We start from the raw sequence: 22,061 nt of genomic DNA on the forward strand, positions 1-22,061 counted from the left end.
GCCGGCGTTACCTAGATAAACAAATATGATAAATCTTTATGAAAATCGCAAAACGTACAAACATATAAGATTTCATTCTGAAACCCTTTCTTTTAAAAAAAGGCAAAAAAACCTAAATTTTGTTGATTTCCATCATCATCATTCCCGTTCCGCACCTAATGGTGCATAGGGCATTGCATTGGTATACCAATCGCAGCGTATCTTGATCATTTTTGTTACATGAATATAAGGTGATCAGTCTTACGCTTCAGGTACCAGTCTAGAGACTATGAACTATTCTAGTGCAAAAACACCCTTTTAAATGATATTTCATATCAACCATGTCGGAAATCAAACCCGAGACCTCGTGCATGGTAGGCAAAATGCGCTGACCATTACACCACGAGGCCTACAAATGATGGCCTGTTGATTTTAGTTAGGCATAATCAGTCCGATTTGCAGTTATATTTTTTACACAGTATCGAGAAGGAATATTTTTTTGTATTTGACAATAAAAATAATAAATCGATAATGCGCGTAGTAAGTTATTATTTTTTTAATCATCAAAAATGTAATGAAATAGATTAATAAGCCAACATGTTGGACATAAAATTAAAAGTCAATGACATAAATTGCTATTTGTATCACATGAACAAACTTGGGGAATTTTTTGAAACTTTGCTTTTGCTGTATCCCAAAATGTCAATTTTGGACTTCACTGGGTACACACCCTGACCCGGGAATTGATCATATTCTGGATAAGAGAGGCAACATAATAGTTGTTTTAATGGTAGGTAAAACTCTTTCATTATTATTATTATACACAACAGCAGCTATTAAACTGGTGCGTGTACATATAATGCAGTGTTTTAAATATACAAAATTTAAATGTAAATTCCTCAGAGTAATAGTTCTCTAGAGAAGCCCTTGAGGTCAATTGCATAGAACAAAAGCGTTCCAAATTTTTAGTTAAGTTTAAGTTTGGTTTTTAGTTTTTTAACAACAAACGTGTAATGGACGGTTTCGGATTACGATTACAACTTTTAACCAAAGTACCTACGGTCCGTTGTATTGCTGTAATCTGTAGCTAACTTTGTGGTCAATAATCACCAGGCAGTTTTTGAACGCATTAAACGATCGTGCATCTAGCACTAGAAAGGCTATTCCATTGCAATATGGCAGTAAATTATTTTTTTAAACAAACAAACCATCATGCTGTTTCTTTCACTGTTCAGGGAAAGACAGAGGATAGAACGTATTTGCATACGGACCTCGCTTTCTATATGTCTTTTTCTTCTTCAAGTATTTGTTCATTTGATCCATTTGGATCTTCACTGTCCCTCAGAGCTTTAAGTCTCTTGCATTCAAATCTCCCACAGCTATCATAAAAAAACATAGTTGAGGTTTGAATTGAGAGCAATAAATGCAAAAATACATAGTTACTCACGTAGTAATAGCAAAATACATAGTTACTCACGTAGTGATAGCAAAATCGAATAGTTGGAGGCAGAAGAACGGCAGCAGGTGAGCTGGCTTTCCTTTACCAGCTCCATAGATCAGCATCATGGTAATGGCCAGGGTACACACGGTCACTAGAGCCCCCATATCCACGTCTTCTGAAAACCAAAATGAGAAAACAAAGATAGAAAATCATCAAGAATGTATAAATCCAGGAGTATAGAACAATTCTTGAATATGATGTGCGGCCCCTTTTACATCCCCTTTCAAAAAACCAACCAACCATCCATTAGGGGGTGTTGTCCCAACAATTGAGAACATAACTGAAGAAATTGATGACCCTGTATTTCAGGATGATTCTGCGCCTTGCCATCGGGCTCGTTCTGAGTGTGCAATTTTTTTAAATGCGTATTGATGGTTTACCAAATTGCATTTAACATTTTTGAGACTAATTTTGGTGTTTTTCTTCATCAGGTATCGCAGCTCAAAGAATCATTGGGAATTAATTCCCTTTCATGGCCAGGAAATAGCCCAGATTTGAACATAATAAGAAAATTTATGGGTTGTAATGGGAAAAGAAATTAGGAAGAAATCTCCGAAAACGGTGCAGGAGTTAAAAACGTAATAGAACAAGTATAGTATGAAGAAATTTCCGCAGAATTTGTGAGTAAGCTGTACAAATCCATGCCAAGACAAATAAATAGTGTGATAAAGGCCAAGGGCGGTCATACAGAATATTAATGTTGTTCTAATTAAAAAATAAATATTTTTTAAAGATGCTTTAGGGTGTTTTATTTACAAAATAAATGTTTCTTAAATTCAATTTAAAGAGTGTAAAGCATAACTATTAAAGAAGTTTTATTATTCATTTCTTAAATGTGTTTTTTGTCTCGTTAGTGTGTCAAAATTTGGTATAATAATCACAAATCTTTATTTTAGAAATTGTTCATCAATTAAATGTGAACACAGCATGCACAAATAAAGAAAAAAAGTTTATAATAGATTATTAATTTCATTTGTAACAATATTTTTTAGCAGAATGGAAGATATTTAAACAAAAACATGAGATTATTTTATTACTAAAAATACTCATCACAAAAATCTTTGTGTCATAATATAATATTAAGTATAAGACAATTTTATTTTTGGTATCACATAAGAACTGGTTATGGTCCCGTGACTAGTGTCGCAGACTCACAGATCACAGGTCCGTACCCCACTCAACCACAACTTATTCCCATTTTTAATGAGTTATTTATAACTCGTTGAAAATGGCTTCCAAAATTGAAATACTTTAGTAAATAATAAAAACATGATTATTTCATTAATAAAAAATATTTTTTTACGTTTTATAAAAAAATTTGATAAACATAAATGCAAGATGAAGTACCTAATTCAATAATAAAATACCAAATTTTATTGACAAAAAAGCAATAAATTTCTACATTCAAAATTTAAATGATATTGTATTTTATTCAAGGTTGGTAAATTACGAACCAGCAGATTCTAAACCAGCATAATATTATGGGTTTTGTATCTTTGCCATATTTCTATTTGCGTATCTTTGCCTATCTGATCATAATGAAAGTCCCATAAGTAAAATAATGAAGGCAATTACCTCTGAATTGAAATATAATTTTCTTTGCACTAATAACGTGTCTATTTAATAATACGTCACCGTATCGAGGTCAGCGATTTTAGGACAATCGGTAGGATGGAAGTACTCACGGTAGACGAGCTCCAGTTCCCGGTGCTTGGTGTAGGAATTAGGGGTGTCCACATTGCTGAGTGGAGTGGGCAGCGGCGCGGGAGTCTCCTCCAACTCCAGCTTGCGCAGGAGAGACGGCTCCCTGAGGATGAGGGCCAACACACTCAGGGCCATAATGTGGAGCATCTAAACGAGTAAATAATCATTGTTGTAAATAAATATGGATGTTCAAACACAAGCAAAATGATGAATGTTACAATCAATCGATCATTCCCTTTCATGTCACAAAAAGATCTCGGAGTTGTGATTACTTGTGATCTTAAATGGGAATCACATATTATCGAAATTGTCAAACGCACCAATTCCCTCTTATACTTAATAAGGAAAACATTCGCTCACATCACCCAAGATTTGTTCCTCAAAATTTATAAATCATATGTTCGTCCACTCCTGGAGTATGCCTACCAAATCTGGAGTCCCTATTTTAAAAAAGACATAGAGTTGTTGGAGAAAGTCCAGAGAAGAGCAACTAAAACGGTAGTTTCTCTAAGAAATAAATCATACGAGGACCGCTTAAGGGAGCTTGGGTTAAGTTCGCTGGAAGAGCGGAGGCAGCGTGGTGACTCCATTGAAACGTTCAAAATATTAACCGAGCAATATAATGTACCCATGTTGAAATCAATGTTCACTATGAATGAAAACCGCTATCTCAGAGGTCATTCATTGAAACTCAACACTACCTCATTCTCATCCGACCCCAGGAAGAACTTCGTGACAAACCGAGTTGTGGAGAAATGGAATGGCCTTCCCGAGAAAGTGATTGGTGCTAGTTTAGTTAACATGTACACTTGATATACACGCATCAGCCTAATAGCTGCTAGTGTATTATTATTAATAATAATAATAATGTAATGATCAAGGTGAAGAAAAAACATGAAGGTAAGATGAACAGTCTTACGCTTCAGGTACCAGTCCCAGGGACTATGAAATATTCTAGAGTAAAACACAATATTTAAAATACACCACTACCACCTGACTGACCATTGCAGACAGACCTGTGCCACAGTGTGTAAAGTGACCACTTAACCCAGCCAATGTAAACGCCTAGACTTCTATATGAAAATGTTCTCCATCTCTGTTATAATATGTTTATTATTATAGAGACGAGTTGTAGTCCCGTGACAATAGTAATAATAAATGTCTGATTCAGTGGCTTCCCGCATCCAGGCAGAGTAAAGAATACAGTTCTGTGAATGAAATAGAACCGGAACCCTAGATGAGTGTTCTCAACTCTCAAGTAAATACTCTGACAAAGGAAATGGTAAGTGTGTTTGTTTACCATGCCAGAGGTCCTGGGTTCAACTTCCGTCGACAGTAGAGATTAAGTCAAAGGAAACACATCCAGGGTTCTTGTAAAAGAGCAAATCATCTTCAGAAGATTGGGTTGGAATAGTTATAATTTGATTGATTAATGTATTTTGTTATTGTATAATTTCTTTAAAATATGTATGTATTTCAGGTAATTAATAATGTGTACAGTACGAGTATATTAATATTTCACACTCAATTTTTTTAATTTTTTTAATATTTTTATTTCTAAGCACTCTTTATACCACATATATGTAAATGGCAGAAATGCCGTATATAAATAAATAAATAAAGTATTTAGAATAAATTTAGCAATTTAAATTAGCATTTGCTAATGCTAATCATATTTAATTACAATTTTGCAATACTAACGCTAATGCTAATTATTCCATCAGCAATATATTATAATAAATTACCAAGTGCCATATGCCCAGCACCATGGTACCGGTGCGGACATGAAGACAGAAGCAGCATCTCCATTCGCTGCTCCTCTCGGATCCCAACTTGGGTCGCAATCTCAACATCGTACAGACTCGTCACCCTGAAAGGAAATAAATAAAACCGTGTGAATAACTATTGTAATGAAAGATTGTGTAGCTTTGAAACCGGTCGGTAGAAAAAATAAAAAACAAGTGGTTAAAAACAAAGTAGCATAATTGTCGTGCAACCGACTATAATTACATGCAGCCAGATCAGCTGGATGGAATATCGCACAAAATGCAAGATCAGCCAACAGAGGGTGCTGTCAAAATGTTATAGAATAAAGAACCCAAGACAGATTGCTCTCTTTCACTCTAAAGCTCTTGATTATAAATTATTCTTACCATTCTAAACTCGGTGAAAAATAAATCTCACGCAAGTAATCTTCATCGCGTATCATTCAATAATTATGACCTACGTAATTCTTAATATTGAATTGAGATAATCTTGTAATGGATAATATCTTGAAATTAATTAGTAAAAGGGCATATATCACACATTCGGGAAAACCAATTTAATAATGAGGTTATGTTCGAATGCGGATTCCACTTGTTTTCACAAAAACGGCTCCATTCCCTCTGCATGTTATGGTTCAAAATTTATACTTTGCTAAGACGTTTTTTACACGGGAACATTTTTCTTATAAAAAATGTTGATTGGTGGACTTTTAACTATTTAAAAAATAACCAATTCAAATATGAAGTAAACATAGACTCCTACAGAACTAGAAAAGGGAATAGGGTAAGGCTACCACTTAAGAAAAAAGCATAATCTCAAAATAACTTAATGTATAAAGGGTTAAAATTGTATAATCCCTGAAAGTATGAAAGAAAAAGTTTATTGTAATGGTGTAGATTTGAAATTTAGCAAATAGTAGTGAAAATAAGTGTAAATATTAGTTGATATACAATGTAAGATTGAATTTTTAATAATAATAACTATAATCTTATATGTATATACCAGTGGCGAATGGTGATTTTATTTACAGGTAAGCTATAAAAAAATATAATTTATTTGTACCTACATAGTAAGTACATAATATAATGTAAATGACATATACTATAAATTGCTATTTTTTCTGTAGTTCTGTGTGATACAACAAACTCTCATCTATGAAATCAACTCAAACGACGTAACTTTATGATCTATTGTATTGTGCAGCTATATTATCCATTAATTTAACACATAACTTATATAAAAGTTTATAAAAAATAGCACAATGAATTTAGTCAGTATTACGTATTCTTATTACGATTGAAATGTCAACTGGCCGATTTGTTCTAGAAGTGAATAATGCCAAAAACGGCCGCGTCGAGCGCCACATGTGTCACGAGTCATATGTCGAAAGTATCATTTCAAATAAAAATAGTCTTTAAGAAATACTGTTTGAAATACGGTTTTCCAAAATTGAGAATCTTCAAAGAATTTTAATCTGCAAGTTTACTCTAGGAGAAAAATCCCACTACTAGGTTTAATATGTTCAAAATATAGTACACTTATTTGTATGAAGAAATAAGCTGGAGTAATTGGCTAATTGCTGGCGCTGGGCGTGCTTTATTAATAGTTTTATTTATATTTGGAGAAACATACGAATGGTGGCATAGATTTATAAGAAATAGTAATTATTTGTTTGTTTTTCTGTAAATAAAGTCACCATAAAACATTATTATGGATAGTCAAATATAATGGTAAGCTGCGCATAATCGCTTCTATGCACGATTCCACCCTGGCATATACTTAAATTGACTCTATTTTAAGTCTATGATTCACATTTTTCGAAAAACAAAAACAGAGGAAATGGACTTGGAAAAGCCCGGATGGCAAAACAAAAAATGAAATTGACTACATACTGGCAGATAACAAGAAATATTGTAAAGACATATCGGTTTTGAATAACTTTGACACGGGCAGCGATCACAGGCTGGTCAGGGCACTTTTAGAATGAATACAAGAATGCAAAGGAAAAATATGGTAGAAGGAAAAGTACACCAAATTCCTAAATTAGAAGTACTAGCTAGAAATCAGAACTCCTTTTAGAATACATTGAGCGTAAATCAGATAATGAAAAAAACATGTATGATGAAAGCGGGTAATAGGAAGGAATGGAGACGTTTGGAAGAGGCCTTTATCCAGAATAAGGCTGAAGAAGAAGAAGATGATGTCTTTCTCGGTCTTTTATTAGATAATTAATTGATATTAGTTTTAATGAGGTAACAATGCAAAACTATCACGAAAATCAACTGAAAAACAGCTAAAGGAATGAATATATTTCTAACAGAATATGTTTATCATAATTAACCCATAAAAAAAAAAAATAATAATGACGGTTGACTAACAAAAATTATAATTTCTTTATCTACTACACGTTTTAGACAATAGATTTGTCTGGCAGATATTTTTATGCAAAATAAACAATAATACAACTACTTACTAGTTAATTTACTATACATTTTTACAATATTTAATTATACTATTTATTATTTAAGAATGGGCTTTAGTAAATTTTCCGATTTTTCTCTACCTAAACCCAGAAACCAATTTTTCACAAATTTATTTAATTAAATACGGGTCATGGTTCTGCAATGTTCGGGTAGCATATTGAATATTTTGGGGCCCAGAAATCTGAAATTCCTTTGCCCAAATTCAGAGTTTGTGGTGGACCCAATGACCCATCCCAGTTTGAATTCTGGTAGTGTGAGAGTGTTGCTTTTGAGATTTAGTAGAATAATTTGCTTTCACAAACATTATTATTCTAAAGACTTATAAATTGCCTTATATCTAAGATCCCGAATTCCTCGAACAACTTGACTAACTAGGGTACCTGAAGGGATTTTTCACAATTATTTTAATGATCTATTTTTTAGCAGACTTGAGAGGTTTTAATGTTGATTTATTAGTGCCTCCCAATCCAATTATGCCAATTGAGTTACATAAAATTAAATTATTTGAGTTTAATTAGGGATAAAATGTTACGTATCGACTTGAAGATATGGGAAAGTTTTCTAATTGTTTGTGTTATACAGGTGTTCTTTAAACCCTGTCACATCCGAAACCACGATGATCAGTATGAGCGAGAAGACATATAGGCACATTAAAACAATATTTTTGAACCAATAAAATTTTAAAAAATCAAATATAAAAAAAGCAAATAGTTGCTTACTTTTGCAGGGGAGAAACGAGGAGGGGGGAGCCTAGTACTGGGCCGGGCTCCCCTCACTTCTTCCCTGCAGAAGTAAGCAACTATTTTTTTTTTATATATATATTTTTTAAATTTTCTTTGTTCTAAATATTTTTAAAATATGCTAATATGTCTTTTTGCCCATACTGATCATCGTGGTTTCGGATGTGACAGGGTTTAAAGAACACCTGTATATTCTATGTATTCTGTCCATTAAAAATATTTATCAATAATTATTCCTAAATATTTTATACAGTGTACTGATTCAAGTATTTCAGAGCATATTTTTAATTGAAGGTTTTGTTTATGCTGTCCCACTGTGGTTTTTCTAAATCCCATGTATTTTATTTTGTCAATATTTAAGGTTAAGAGAAATATATTCATATTTTAAAATCCCCGCAACATTAGGTGATAAGAGGAATAACAACTACTCCTTTTATAATATAAAACAGATGTTTACACTATCAACTAATTAATAATTTAAATATATACAGAACTGAATCACAGCATAATAATAATAATAATAAGATTAACATTACATATAATAAATATCCTGTAATAATACGAAATCACAAATAACTTAGTTAAAAATTCTACCAATATTCTTCAATACACTAACATAAATAACTGAAATTACATAATTTTTCTCATACTCTAATATGGGATACAATTTTAGTTTGACTTATATAGAGCACGTTCAACACGTTACAAAAACTAAACAAATGATAAACAAGTAACAAATTCTCACGTTTAACCATTCATGTGCTGTTTGAACAATACATACCTATGTAAAACTCGTCATTTGCAGTTCTGAAAAAGGGTATAGATAATGTACTACACGAGTCATCGCATACCATTGTTTGCTGAACGTGATAAAATTACTCCACTTTAAAGTGTAAAAAGTATAACTCTTCAATATTATAATTCTTATTTTTAATAATAAAATAATACAATGAATAATAAATACCGGGCCAATAAAATTTGATCAGCTGCTGTTGTATGTGTTTATGCTGTTTAAGTATTAGTTTTATAAGTGTTTTAAGTATTTAGTTAATAAGAAACACAAGACTTAATAATACATATGGTATGCTAGTTATATGTATTTGCGTACTGAAAAATATTTGTCTACATATCAAAACAGTTGTTTCATATAGCATGTGTGATATTGCTTATTGTTCACGTCATTGTTGGGCAGTTTCCAAAGACACCGAGCAAAAACATCCAACTGGGTGAGAAAGTGGAAAGAATTGAAATAATATGGGTTTTCAAATAATATATACCGTGGATCGTTGGGGTCGTAGATGGCTGGGTGGATTAAAAATACAATTCTGTGGGTAATAGAATCAAAATTCTGGACAAGTCTTTTCAGATCGATGTCTACTCTCGGGAAAAAATCATGAAAAAGAAAATTGGGTGCAGAAAAGTCCGCCTACCATGCGTGAGGTCCCAGGTTTGATTCCTGCGAAGGTCGGCGTGATATATTTGTTTGTAAAGGTAGTTTTACAATTAAGCATTCCATTGTCCTTAAACTACCACCTGAAGCTAAGACTGATCACCTTACTTTCCTGTAACAGATGATTGAGATACACTAGCATTTTATGCAGTGCCTTATGCACCATCGTGCGAGGATAAGGGTTTGATAATGATCATCGAGGAATCCTTACATCGTTTCTAGTTATAAGCCTTAAGAACTTCATCCTAAGAAGTTAATTCCACTTGAGCGAAACTTTGCGACCTAGAGTATTCTGATAATGCAGTCAAAATTAACAACTAAGTCAGGGGTCTCCGAGTCACTGTCGATAGGCTAAATAGATACCCCCATGCGTGAGCATAAAAATCAGCATTACAAAAACCTGCGTAATGTGTAAAGCGTCATGCCTTAATGTCTTACTGACTCCGTCAAACCAAGTCGTTTGAGTTTTAAATGGGGAAAATGGCAGCATTAAAAAAGAACTGGGAAAAAGGAACTGCGGCTTAGATTAGCAGGTGCCACATTCAACAGAATGAAGACTGTCTTGAGATCGGGTATTTACTCACTGAACACCAAATACCGCCTATATAAACCCTACATAACATCTATTCTCTTCGTCTGATGCGAATCGTGATACTAGGACCCAAAACAGCAAAATATTGAGTTTTGAGAACAGGATTCTAATTTTTTAAATTTAATTTCTTCTTTCAAGTTTTGGGTGAGCGATGTTTTGACTTACAGTTCAAACAATATAAGAGGTATTTTTGACAGATGACAATAGTGTTGCGGCAGTCTGTTTTCCTTGGATTTTCGATATCGATTTTGAATAATTATCCGTCAGATGGGGTAATAGAAACGGGTTTTCGTGACTAAATAACTTAATACTAATTAAAAATAAAATAGTAAAAGTAAAAAAAGGAGTTCATTTCATTGTTTTACTTGGTAATTCAACAGGAATAAACCAAATTGATACAAAAGAAAAATATGTAATATGACTCCCACAATAATTATAGGGTGACAAAGATAGCAAAAGAAATAGCTATATATGTTACAATTATAATAAAAGTAATATTTTTTTTATTTAGATTAACTCCGGAGTGTTATCTTTTAACATACTGAGTATGAATCACATAAAAATAATCGCGAGTGATATAGTTATTTTTGACGGTTGGACGGACGGTCTAACGTTTAGCTAACAGATACCAGGGAACTATATGAGTATTTAAAACATTTTATGATCACAGCGTACACTCCACTTGTTTTTTTCCTTATCAACAAAACTTATTGCTCTAATTAATCACGTGAGTTTGCCGGGGGCGGGGGTGGTGGTGGTGGGAATGAACAATGTGAAAAAATAGAGCTTAAGGTACTAATTCGTGAACATGTCTCATTTTCAGTGACCATCACGCATAAAAGCATATTTTATTTTTTGAAGTTTAACTATTTTTAATTTAACGTAGTTATGTAGAAAGCAGCCAGCAAATTTTGAAAAAATGAGATATTGGTGTTATCAGATTCACGAAGGTCAATTCTATGTTCTGTTTGAAACAGCCAGGCCGCTTTCATACAAACAACTGTAATAATTATCTTCTAAAAATTTCATGTCAAAATGTCATGAAAATGAATGTCTTCTCATGCATTCCGAGTTTGTATGAGGTTATATTAAATATTAGATCTGGATGTCATTAAAATCATTAGATCTGGTCAAATACATGGTTAAATTCTTTTTTTGTTTTATAAAAAAAACTAATGAATGCATTATTTATCATTTGCCAAAGTAAAAAACATTCCAACTGTTGTGTAGAATTGGTTACTCACTCTTTTCACAAAAGTGCTATTATCTCAGTTTCACTTTTCTATGGCTGGCTGCTTTCATCATAACTACGTTAAATTGGCGCATAAATAAGTTCAACGTCAAAATTATCGTCTATTAACTTTGATTAATCCTATTGCAAACTCCTAAAAATGAACACGCATAATATAATTCAATATTCAATATAAAGTGGATATTGTCGATCGATAGTGAAGTTTTGCGGTGGCACGTCACTATTGCGGTGTCTCGACAATAAAGTACGGCATTCGTTTTCTAACTGTCAATATTTACAAAACTTCATGAGCATGCAAACGTCAAAAATCTCTTCTTAGGTTGACTGTATAATAGTGAGAAATGGAGCAATAAGAGAATGGACACAGTAATTTCCTATGGCAAATGTCATCAAGCGGAGGCGATACAGTTGGGTGGACCATATACTGCGAATGCCCTAAGAGCCTAACCACACTCGCTTACTTTACAAGGCATCAGTTCTCGACGTCCTGGACGTCCACTGCTGACTGTTCGTCGGCAGTTCATGTCAGAACTACGGAATGCAAACCTGACTTGGGAGGATGCACTGCAGTTGGCGGACGCCATATACTCCGACTAGGGAGCAGACATGGAATGATGATGAATAATATAGTAATGATATATGTATAATAATAATTATTATGTATTGCTTTCTGGCACTGGGGCTTAATGCCTTAATATACAATACATTGCCTCTGTCACTCCAAAACTTTATTTTTTCTGTTCTTTTGTTTTGTATGCTCATGTTTTATTTTTAAATGTTTAAATGTCTTTTGTAAATTCTATATTCGCCACTGTTTTGATATATTAATATTTTTTGCAAATTTTTGTGTTTTGGTTTGTGATTATACTTTGTTAAAGGCATAAGCCGTTAAATAAATAAAGAATGATATTATAATTTTATACAGGGTGTAAAATAATATTTTTTGAAACATAAAATTAAATTATATTTCATTATTCAGCAATTATTTTTCTACTTTTCATGATATAAATTTAATTTTGATAATTTCGGGTTTTTTTTTAGTCAAAAAAATCACTCTCCTGCACATTTTATGTTTTGGCATTTAATATAATTCAGAACCGAATAAACGATATGTCAAATATTACTCGAGTACAATTTACACAATTGTTTACTTAATCAGCTGTGATATTACACACGTGTGTATTTATCTCTTTATCTCAAGGGTCAAAACAACAACCTTATATTCAACATTCTCGTACTCGTACATGCACCCAGCGATCATCTCAAATTTAGCAAATATTGTGTTGCCCTTAACCCTTTCTTATCATTGGGAGGCAATGAAATATCCACCATATTCTCCGGATCTTGGTCCATCTCATCCATCCATCACTTATTCAGATTGCTACAGAAATAAATAAAAAAACTTTTTTTTACTTCAATAGCGGAAGTTAAAACATCTCTAGATTTATTTTTTGCATCCAAGTCTCGTAATTTTCATACCAATGGAATAAATTAATAAGCTCATGGAAAGATGGAAAACTGTTATAGCTAACAATGGTAATTATATCATTGATTGATGTGTATAATAATGTCTATATATAATATTTTATTAAATTTAAAAAGTCATTTTACATTTCTTTAAAAATATATGTAAAAACTTTTGCGTGGACCTAATATATTATAAATAAAATATGTATGTGCATATTTACGGGTTTGGTGAGTTTATGTATCTGCATAATTACTTATTATCTTTTGTTTTTCTCGTCTAAAAATTGTTAAACACTCTTTAATAAACATGTTAATTGAAAGTGCTTCTTTTATTCTTTTTTAATGTTTTCAACTGTTCTTATATTGCAATATTTATCCCTATGAATTGTATAAATGGACAATGTCCGTAAATAAATAAATGGCAGAAAAGCCGTAAATAAATAATACTGACTTTTAACATGTCCACACTGAATGTGTTAGACTTGATTGTGCCATGTCTTTCTCAGTTTTCCTCGGTTTAGGTATTCATCAACATTCGCACTGTAAACTCATGATTATTATATATATTACGCTGTGTTTTTTTTTAACTAATCCTGAGGTGGTATTCTGAATGCAAAAGTGCGTGTAAAAAACGCATTTTACACGCACTTTTGGGAGCGATCTCTTCTCGCGCAATTCCGTTCAGAACACCAGCCCATAATACATATTCTATAAACATAAAACCATCAAAGTAATAATTATGCTAATATTAAGGGATGGTTTTAAGTAAGTCAGTGTAAAGAAACGAAAAATAGACGGAACTATTTAAAAAAATAATAAATAAGACACATTAAGGGTTACGCATTTTTTAATGGATTAAAAAATAATGTTTATTAATAAAGAGTTTAATAACTTTCGACAATTCCTAGAAAATAAAAACTATTAAGAGACGGTTTTAAGTAGGTCATCAAGGCTTTATTTGATCATTAGTAATAGTTAAAAATCGAATGCAATTGTAACAATTTTAAAAACAGAATAGACTTTTTAAAGAATGCGATAGCAGTTTTAAAATATATGTGTTTATATATTCTCATATTTGTAAACATAAAAACTAATCAGTCCTTTTTCGTTTAAAACATTACTGTATATTACTGAATGAAATAAATCATAATAAAGGCAGACAAAGATATTTTTTTTTTTTTAAATCAACACAGGTTTATTAAAATAACTATCCTGGCAGCACTAAGTTAAATGATCAAACAACAAGCCTGTCATGGGGCAGCTCATTTCCAAAAGCGATTAATGTGCCTTTCTTCAACTTTCCTACTTCACAATATTGTACAACTGCGTAAGTGGTAGCATCTCAGCATGTTATTTGATGATTTATAGGAAGCAAATTTAGAAATGACGCATAATGTTTCACCCCGAACAGCTTCTTGCAACTAAATTACAGGGTGCGGGGAGCGGAAGGGTGAGGGGGGTGTTAGGGATTTTAGTTATAAAATTATTGCCACGTAAGACTGGTCAAGCTACACCATTTTTGGCTGTGAGGGGGGGACACCTCCTCCTAAATGAAAAAACAATAATTTGATTTCAATTTTAACTTTTGTACTTTGATTTTAATTTTTAAACTACTTCCATTTATGTTTTTTTTCCTTCTCTTTTTTGTACTTAATTTTGTACGTAATTTAAAAAAAAATAGTTCATTGATAACCTTAGATATAATTATAATATAATATGGAAACATCACTGGTCCATTAGAGTAAAGTCTAACTGTGAAATATATAACACAATGTAACCGTACTGTATGTTTCCTGAATAAAAGAAAAAATATATTTATACAATACGGGCAATACAATCACATAAGTAGGTGAAAGTAGGCTGAATACTGTCAAAATGCTATCTGTCAAGCGAGTGAGATCTATGAATTATGTGAGGTTAAGATAAGCATTATCTTGAAAATCGAGGAAAGAATGCTGCAAATAGACAATGAAAGAACAGCTAAAAAGATTTAAGTACGATGAGAATGCTAATGGATGCAGAAAACAAGAAGCCAGAGAAAGACAAGGCATGACCGAACCCAACAAACATTCGAAGATAGACATGTTAAAAGTCGGAATAATCGGTATGCACACACGAGAAGATGTATGAATATAGAGGAAGCAAGATTTACATGCAAAGACAGAGCGATATGGCGTTCTATCCTCTCTGCCTACCTCTACATTTTTTTGCTGTTGCAACGTGTCATATGTTCATTGGTAATGTTTACCATCCGCAAAATCTCAATGAAAAACTATCCACAGCTTAATTCGCTCCTACGTGGAGCATGTGGATATCACTAGACGGCTCTGGGAGACCCAATCGCCTTCCCCCACATCAATTCTACATACCTAAGTTCCACTGAATACAGACAAACTCCGAGTCGCACAACTTTCGGGGAATTCACTTCCATACCTCGGTCGCATGGTATTGATTTATATAAAATAAAATCCAGCAGCATAATGAATATCGGTACGAGGACGCAGCCTTGCCTCACTCTAGTGGAAACCCCGAACCAAACAAAAGGCTACCGATTCTCACACGAAAATTGCAATTCCAAAACAGGAATACAGAAATGAATTGCGAGCCTGCCGAATCAGTTAGCAGAAGACATGATCTCTCAAATGCTGTATTGAATTTCTCCTCAGAACAGGTTTTCCTAATGAGGAGGACTCTTAAATTACCTTTGTGTATATTTTTCCTCAGAACAGGTTTTCCTAATGAGGAGGACTCTTAAATTACCTTTGTGTATATTTTTCCTCAGAACAGGTTTTCCTAATGAGGAGGACTCTTAAATTACCTTTGTGTATATTTTTCCTCAGAACAGGTTTTCCTAATGAGGAGGACTCTTAAATTACCTTTGTGTATAAAATATTTTTAGTAAGAAATAAAAAATATATGTTTATTTATATATTATAACATAACCAATAACTTATTACAAGTGTGATCATTCAACTTTTTTTTTAATTCATCACATTAGGATATAAAATTATAACATCAATAATAAAATAATAATGGCTTTTTTAAACATATTTTTTTTTCAATCTAGTACATGTTTTTAATAACAAATTTCTTTGGATTATGTGTAGTCTATGATAAAAATGTATGTTAATTTTGTAGTTGAGATTCTTAAAACTGCTCATAAATGTTCATTGGTGATGCTTGATCGAAAAGTGTTCATGATTTAAAATTTTTATAATAAAAATTCAAAATAGTAATATTAAGCACTTCTGCTTTTAATGTCAGCGTTTTGCATATTTACAGTCACTGCTTCTACTGGAACAAAATGAGAGTGAACGAAACAAATCTAGATGTATTCGGTGTCTCACTTACTCATTGCTTTATGCACGAAGATACTGTAAGATAGCTACGGATTTGGTTTCAACCAAGAATAGCCCGAAACTTCGGCGCAGCCAAAACCTGCGGATGGGATGTGTCAGATTACATTATTAGCATCCACACGCATCGGACGGACATTTTCGATTCTACTCACGGCCGATTTTTAATATTTTTTTATAAGTAGATTTTTGAAAAGTTTTATTTTTTATGGAAGTACCTCAAATATACATTACCATTCATTTACAAAAAATTAGCACAATTAGAGATATAGGATTGTTGTCCATTCAAATAATTAGTTATTGTATCACCATTGCTCACCATAAAAAATAAAAACAAGACTGATTTTGTGATTTGTCGACTATAGTGAGTAGTTCCAAATTCTTTAATATTTTTTTATTCCTTTATAGTTAAGTTAAAGTTCATAAAGCATACATTGAAAAACTGTAACATATAAGTTATATGTATAACACAACAACGAACCAAAAAGTGCTAAAAATAAACAAATTTACTCATTAAAATTATGCCTTTTATTTAACACTTATTTTAATGAACTCATAAAGTAAATAAAAATGCCTAATTTTGGGGGTTTTGATGTGACTTTATTTATTTAAGTAAGTTTCCGTTTTGGCTAAAAATCTTGTTTCAGTCATTACATAAAAAGTTGATAAATTCTAAAATATATATTTTTTTATGAGCTATTTCTAACGAATTTATGTGTTTGTCTACGTAATAAAATACATCATATTTTAGAAATATTAAAAAAAAATGTAAAACAAACTCCCTCTCTAAACACGAGCATCTTGCTCAATTAGAAAGGTAGCAATGTTATATAATATATTAAGGTATGTAATATTATAAAATTATGTGTAAAACATATTGTAATTTTTTTGATAAAAAGAGAACATGTTAAAGAATAATTCTTTCTCCTCTTGATTTTATTATCTTCACCTTTGTTACATTGAGACAAGATGATCAGTTTTACACTTCAGTGAAACTTGTAAGTACTATAGTAAAAAATCACCTTTTAAATTGATATTTTATGTTGCCTTATCAGGAATGGAGCCCGGGACCTTGTATGTGGTAGAAAAATGTTGTAATTATTGATGGACATTGCAATACTGACCAAACTGGTCAAAATTAAAAATACATTTTCTAAATATACAAATGTTTTTATATTTGGAACATTTTACAAATATTACTTATGGTTCATATGTTAGAACTAAGTTTACTTTTTGCTGATTAAAGCTTTTCTCATAGAATTAAGAATAGTACAGAAGGAGTGTAGAATCATATTTGAATACATTGGACTGTGTCCAAAAAACTCCCCACTTTTACCGCACGCATGCGTGAAGTCGCCGCGTTATGTTGCCAGATCGCGAAAAATATAATCAGAAGATCGACAAATGTAAGATAAATATATTGAGAGAAAAAAATCAATTTGTTGATTTCTCTAAAATTTTATTGTACACGCGGGAACATTGATTGACACAACAGAGTTCATAAGCAAAGGGTCATTTAATAAGAGAAATTTAATTCTTGAACTTTGAACTTAAAAATTAAACAAATTTAATTTTACATAAAACTGATATTTTTATGTCATGTTAAATAATATTTTACGTTTTAAAGATAATGTCGTTCAAATGTCCACCACGGCGTTGTTTAATCAGAGAGGTCCAATTTTCATTAGTTTTCTCATTAGATGAGCAAAGTAGCATAGTAAAAATAATATATTTTTTAGTAATGATTTTGCTACTTACACATGAAATGTGATCCCATCCTGTTTCTTTTTTATCCCAGCAGCATTTCTACACTTTAAAACAACACAACACGGCATAGTTGAATTCAAATCGGGAGTTCCGTACTGAGCGACGTCTACAAAGAAACTAATGGGTAAAAACGTCAAACTACTCCTTTAAGAGTAGTTTAGTTGCCTTCTGTTTGATGCGCGTATGCGGTTTCTGGACCATTCTTAATTCTATGGCTTTTCTATAAATCTTTCTTATTTTTATACAATAAAATAAGAAATTAAAACATGGAGAGCAACCTGTCCACGATATTTTGAATTTCTAAAAGACTCTGATTCAAACATTCGTTAGAAAACAATCAAGCCCAAGAGAAAAACACACAGATCCATTGATATTTATGTATACACTAGATGCGGCTCTAAGCACCTGACTTGTGTTCCATTCAACATAGGTTCCGGAGCTTATCTTGTCTTTGGTACAACTATGGATGGCTTCAGCCAGACAACAGAATTTTATTCAGGATACGGCACTACCCGATGTAAGGAGTATCGCTTTACCCACCGTTAAACTACTGGGAGTCATCCTTAATTCTGACCTTTCTCTTGACGCTCAAATTAGTAGAACGATAAGTTCATGCTTTTACTAGCTGAGACAGATTAAATGCATACGCAAAAAATTGCCAGTTGATGCCGCCCGTCAATTAATAAATGCGTTTGTAGTGTCTAGAGTCGATTATTGTAATGGTATCTACGCAGGTCTACCAATGAATAAAATGACTCGCCTACAGGCTGTATTAAATGCCGCAGCGAGACTTATTTTTGGAATCTCTAAATTCAGTCATATCACTCCACTACTTCGGAAATTGCACTGGCTACGTTTTCCACAGAGGGTGGAATACAAACTCTGTTGGCTCATGTATAAGTCACTGCACAACTCTGCTCCAGAATATCTAAGGGAACTCTGCATTCCAGATGAACTAGCTGACAGACGTCTTACGCTTAGATCAGCTACATCTACGTTGAAAGGAAAAGTTATTATACCTCTACGCAAACAGCGCACTAAATTCGGTGAACGTGCATTTGCGGTCGCAGGCCCTACGGCATGGAATGCTCTCCCAGCAGAAGTCCGAAACTGTGAGAGTAGAGTGATGTTTCGGAAGAAACTTAAAACCCACTTGTTCTCTAAATCATTTGAATAAATTCTTAGCATGTAGTGACAATGTACATTATTTTTCTTAGATTAAAAAGCTAAAATTAAATTTATATAATCACTTTGTAAAGCGCCCTTGAGGTATTATATTACGAAAATGGCGCTATATAAGTTATCCATAATTGTTATTATTATTTGGTGAGAAATTGTGTTTTTCCTTGTACACGCTAAGCAAATGTGGAGCAGTGCGAAAGGGCACGACATACACCTTTGAATTCAGAGTAAGCGACATAAACAATTAGTCCTGTTTTACTCTACTGCGCATTTTGCACGGCAACGTTGTTCGATAACTTTTAGAGCACGATTTTTAATTCGCGTTATATGAAGCGTCATCTCTATTTAATTACACCTCAGTGCATAGATCACATCATTATTATAAGTTCATACAATTCTAAGCATCAACCTTTTTTTTTTAATGCCATGACATTAAAAATATTATTAGAAAAAAAATAACGGTAATGGTAATGCGATATACAGCAAAATATTTGCAATAAAAATTCTAATCCCACCAGTTTAAACTCGGTAATACATAAAAGAAATTTGAGAATGTTTGATATTTTAAACCGAAATTCGATTTTACACATCATATTATAGATTCATCGCGTAATACGACCAAAGAAAACAATTTAAGTAGCAAAATAAAAGTGTACAAAACAAACACAACAGCGCGAAAAATACTGTAATGGAAATAATATGTTTTATGTTTACAGAATGACAAATAGGTGCATACATTTCAGATTAAAAAATTACGAAATTAATCGAATAAAATAATATCGTATAGTTATTGCATAGAAACATAAAAGCAACATGGAATAAAATACGTATCAAGAAAATAATAAAAAATCACTGTTATCAAAATTTGATATTATTATGGATAATTTATAAGTTCCTGTGACATGATTCATGAATGGTGAAATCCAGTTCAGATAATCTAATATTTTACTTTGTGTTAAGAACTATTACATATTTCACTTACTTCTTATGGTAAAATCGATCCTTTTAACTCACTAGATATAATAAATACTGTATTGTAAAAAATACGCAAAATTTTAAGCGGAAAACCTCTGACACAAAAACAGGCCAATATGACAAAATTTGCAGAATTTTCTGATATCTTAAACTGAAACTCAGGGACGAAAAACCATAGTGCGCAAAAAACGAACCTCAAATCTATGGAATTTAATAAATTGTCCAAGAGCTCTCAAACTGTGAATTAAAATCGGATTGTCAGATATAAAAAAAATAAAAAAGGTAAACAAAATTTCGACCAAAAGGAACATTTTATAGGATTTTTATAATGAGTACCTACCGTAGATATTTTGTCTTCAAGTTTTTTTTATAAAATACTGTATTGTTTATGTTTACTGCAATCTTTTTTGTTCATAATTAGATTGGTAAACATTAAAATCGTTAATGGTTCCGTTTCATTTGAAAAGATCACGGTATTTTGTGTCCTGTTATCATCTATTGTCATTAGTACCTGTACTATCCTAGCCATGAAAATATTCTACCTCTTGTGATAAGTCATTGCGGCTTATTATGGAATGAATGTGCCTTAAATCCTTACCATTTTTGGATCGCACGTTCAGGTTATGTCTTTCAATGCTGAAAACGAGGCAATCTGTCAGTATAAAGCATTTTAGTTTTTTTATTGCTACCTGTTATTTAACAATTTATATTTCATTTTCTCTGTTCTGAAATCTAAACCATATTTAACTATAATAATTACGATATTATTAGCTTTTTAACTAAACTACCTACTATATTTCAAGGGCCTTAAGGTACTTACAACTATATTTTTTTGATTTGTTTGCTATTTATTATTATAATTTTAATGTGATGTAGGTAACGCATACCGCAACCACATCATGTTGTGATTCCACTGTAGTCACTAGAGCGCCCAGCTCCGTCCACTGGTTATAATGTAGCGGAGGCTAGGCGACCCAGTTTCGTCTCATCAAGGCCGAAGATGTCTTTAGAAGGGTCTTTTACTTCAGGTTGAAGTGTCTAATTCACCGTAGTCAGAAATCCGTTGAGAGAGAATTCCAAAATTCAAGTATATGGTGAAGCGAAGGTCTTAAGTTAAGTGAAGTGAAGTCGAGTAGAAAGCCATGTCGGGAGGTAGAAAGTAGAGATGAGTAAAAGCCAAACGTCAGAGAAAAAGTGATAGTTTATTTTGAAAGTACATATTTTATACAGTCGGCTCTGAGTGCCCCACCATTCACTCCCATCGCGCAAGCCTAGGTTGTCGTATACCGGGCGCCGAGAGAAAGAGCGGTAGAGGAGGCCACCTACCCGCTCTATCCGTTTCCCTTCCTCCACGTATAAACACATTTCTGCCTTCAACTCTCACGGCAGTCTTGCGGCCGCAGTGGACATGGGTAACTCAATATTATTTTTTGAGCTGCAGGTAAGCTTGTAGCTCAAATACTTGAGCTGAAGTTTTGAAGTGTTTCAGCTCAAATTATTGAACCACTTTGAGCCACCTATTAAATGTTTGAGCGGCAGTTTAACAGCTCAAAGCGTTCGAACCATATTTTTGAACCGGTTCAAAATTGAGCTACCCGTGCCTAAGCCGCAATGGAAACAATTCAAAAGTCCGAATAATCGGCGCGCCCACATGAAAAAATACATGAATGTAGAGGAAGCGAGGTATGCATGTGAAGATAGACCGGTGTGATTATTATATCCCATTTGCGTACTCCTACGAGAAAACGGTGAGTTAAATTTGATCTTTATTAAATATTTCGAATTGCTAATTTATTCACAATACAATATATTTTTTAAAGCATTTAACGTTTCAGTATCGCTGTTT

General features: G+C 32.7%; 1 protein-coding gene across 1 annotated transcript in view; it reads right to left on the reverse strand.

Annotated features, from left to right (window-relative positions):
• The window catches only part of LOC148276085 (lysosomal-associated transmembrane protein 4A), a 23,785-nt gene extending 3,387 nt beyond the window's left edge, over positions 1–20,398 (reverse strand). Inside the window, exons 1-4 of the mRNA XM_088234774.1 lie at positions 20,223–20,398; positions 4,930–5,054; positions 3,166–3,331; positions 1,457–1,595 (exon numbers count right to left, since the gene is read on the reverse strand). Of these exons, the coding sequence (XP_088090900.1) occupies positions 1,457–1,595; positions 3,166–3,331; positions 4,930–5,037 (413 nt within the window). The 5' untranslated portion in view covers positions 5,038–5,054; positions 20,223–20,398. The remainder of the gene's footprint in view (positions 1–1,456; positions 1,596–3,165; positions 3,332–4,929; positions 5,055–20,222) is intronic.
• Positions 20,399–22,061: the final 1,663 nt, after the last annotated feature.

Source organism: Micrasema longulum, unplaced genomic scaffold (genome assembly GCF_059751315.1).
Source record: "Micrasema longulum isolate JH-2025_06_02 unplaced genomic scaffold, ASM5975131v1 h1tg001282l, whole genome shotgun sequence".
NCBI classification, from domain to species: Eukaryota; Metazoa; Arthropoda; class Insecta; order Trichoptera; family Brachycentridae; genus Micrasema; species Micrasema longulum.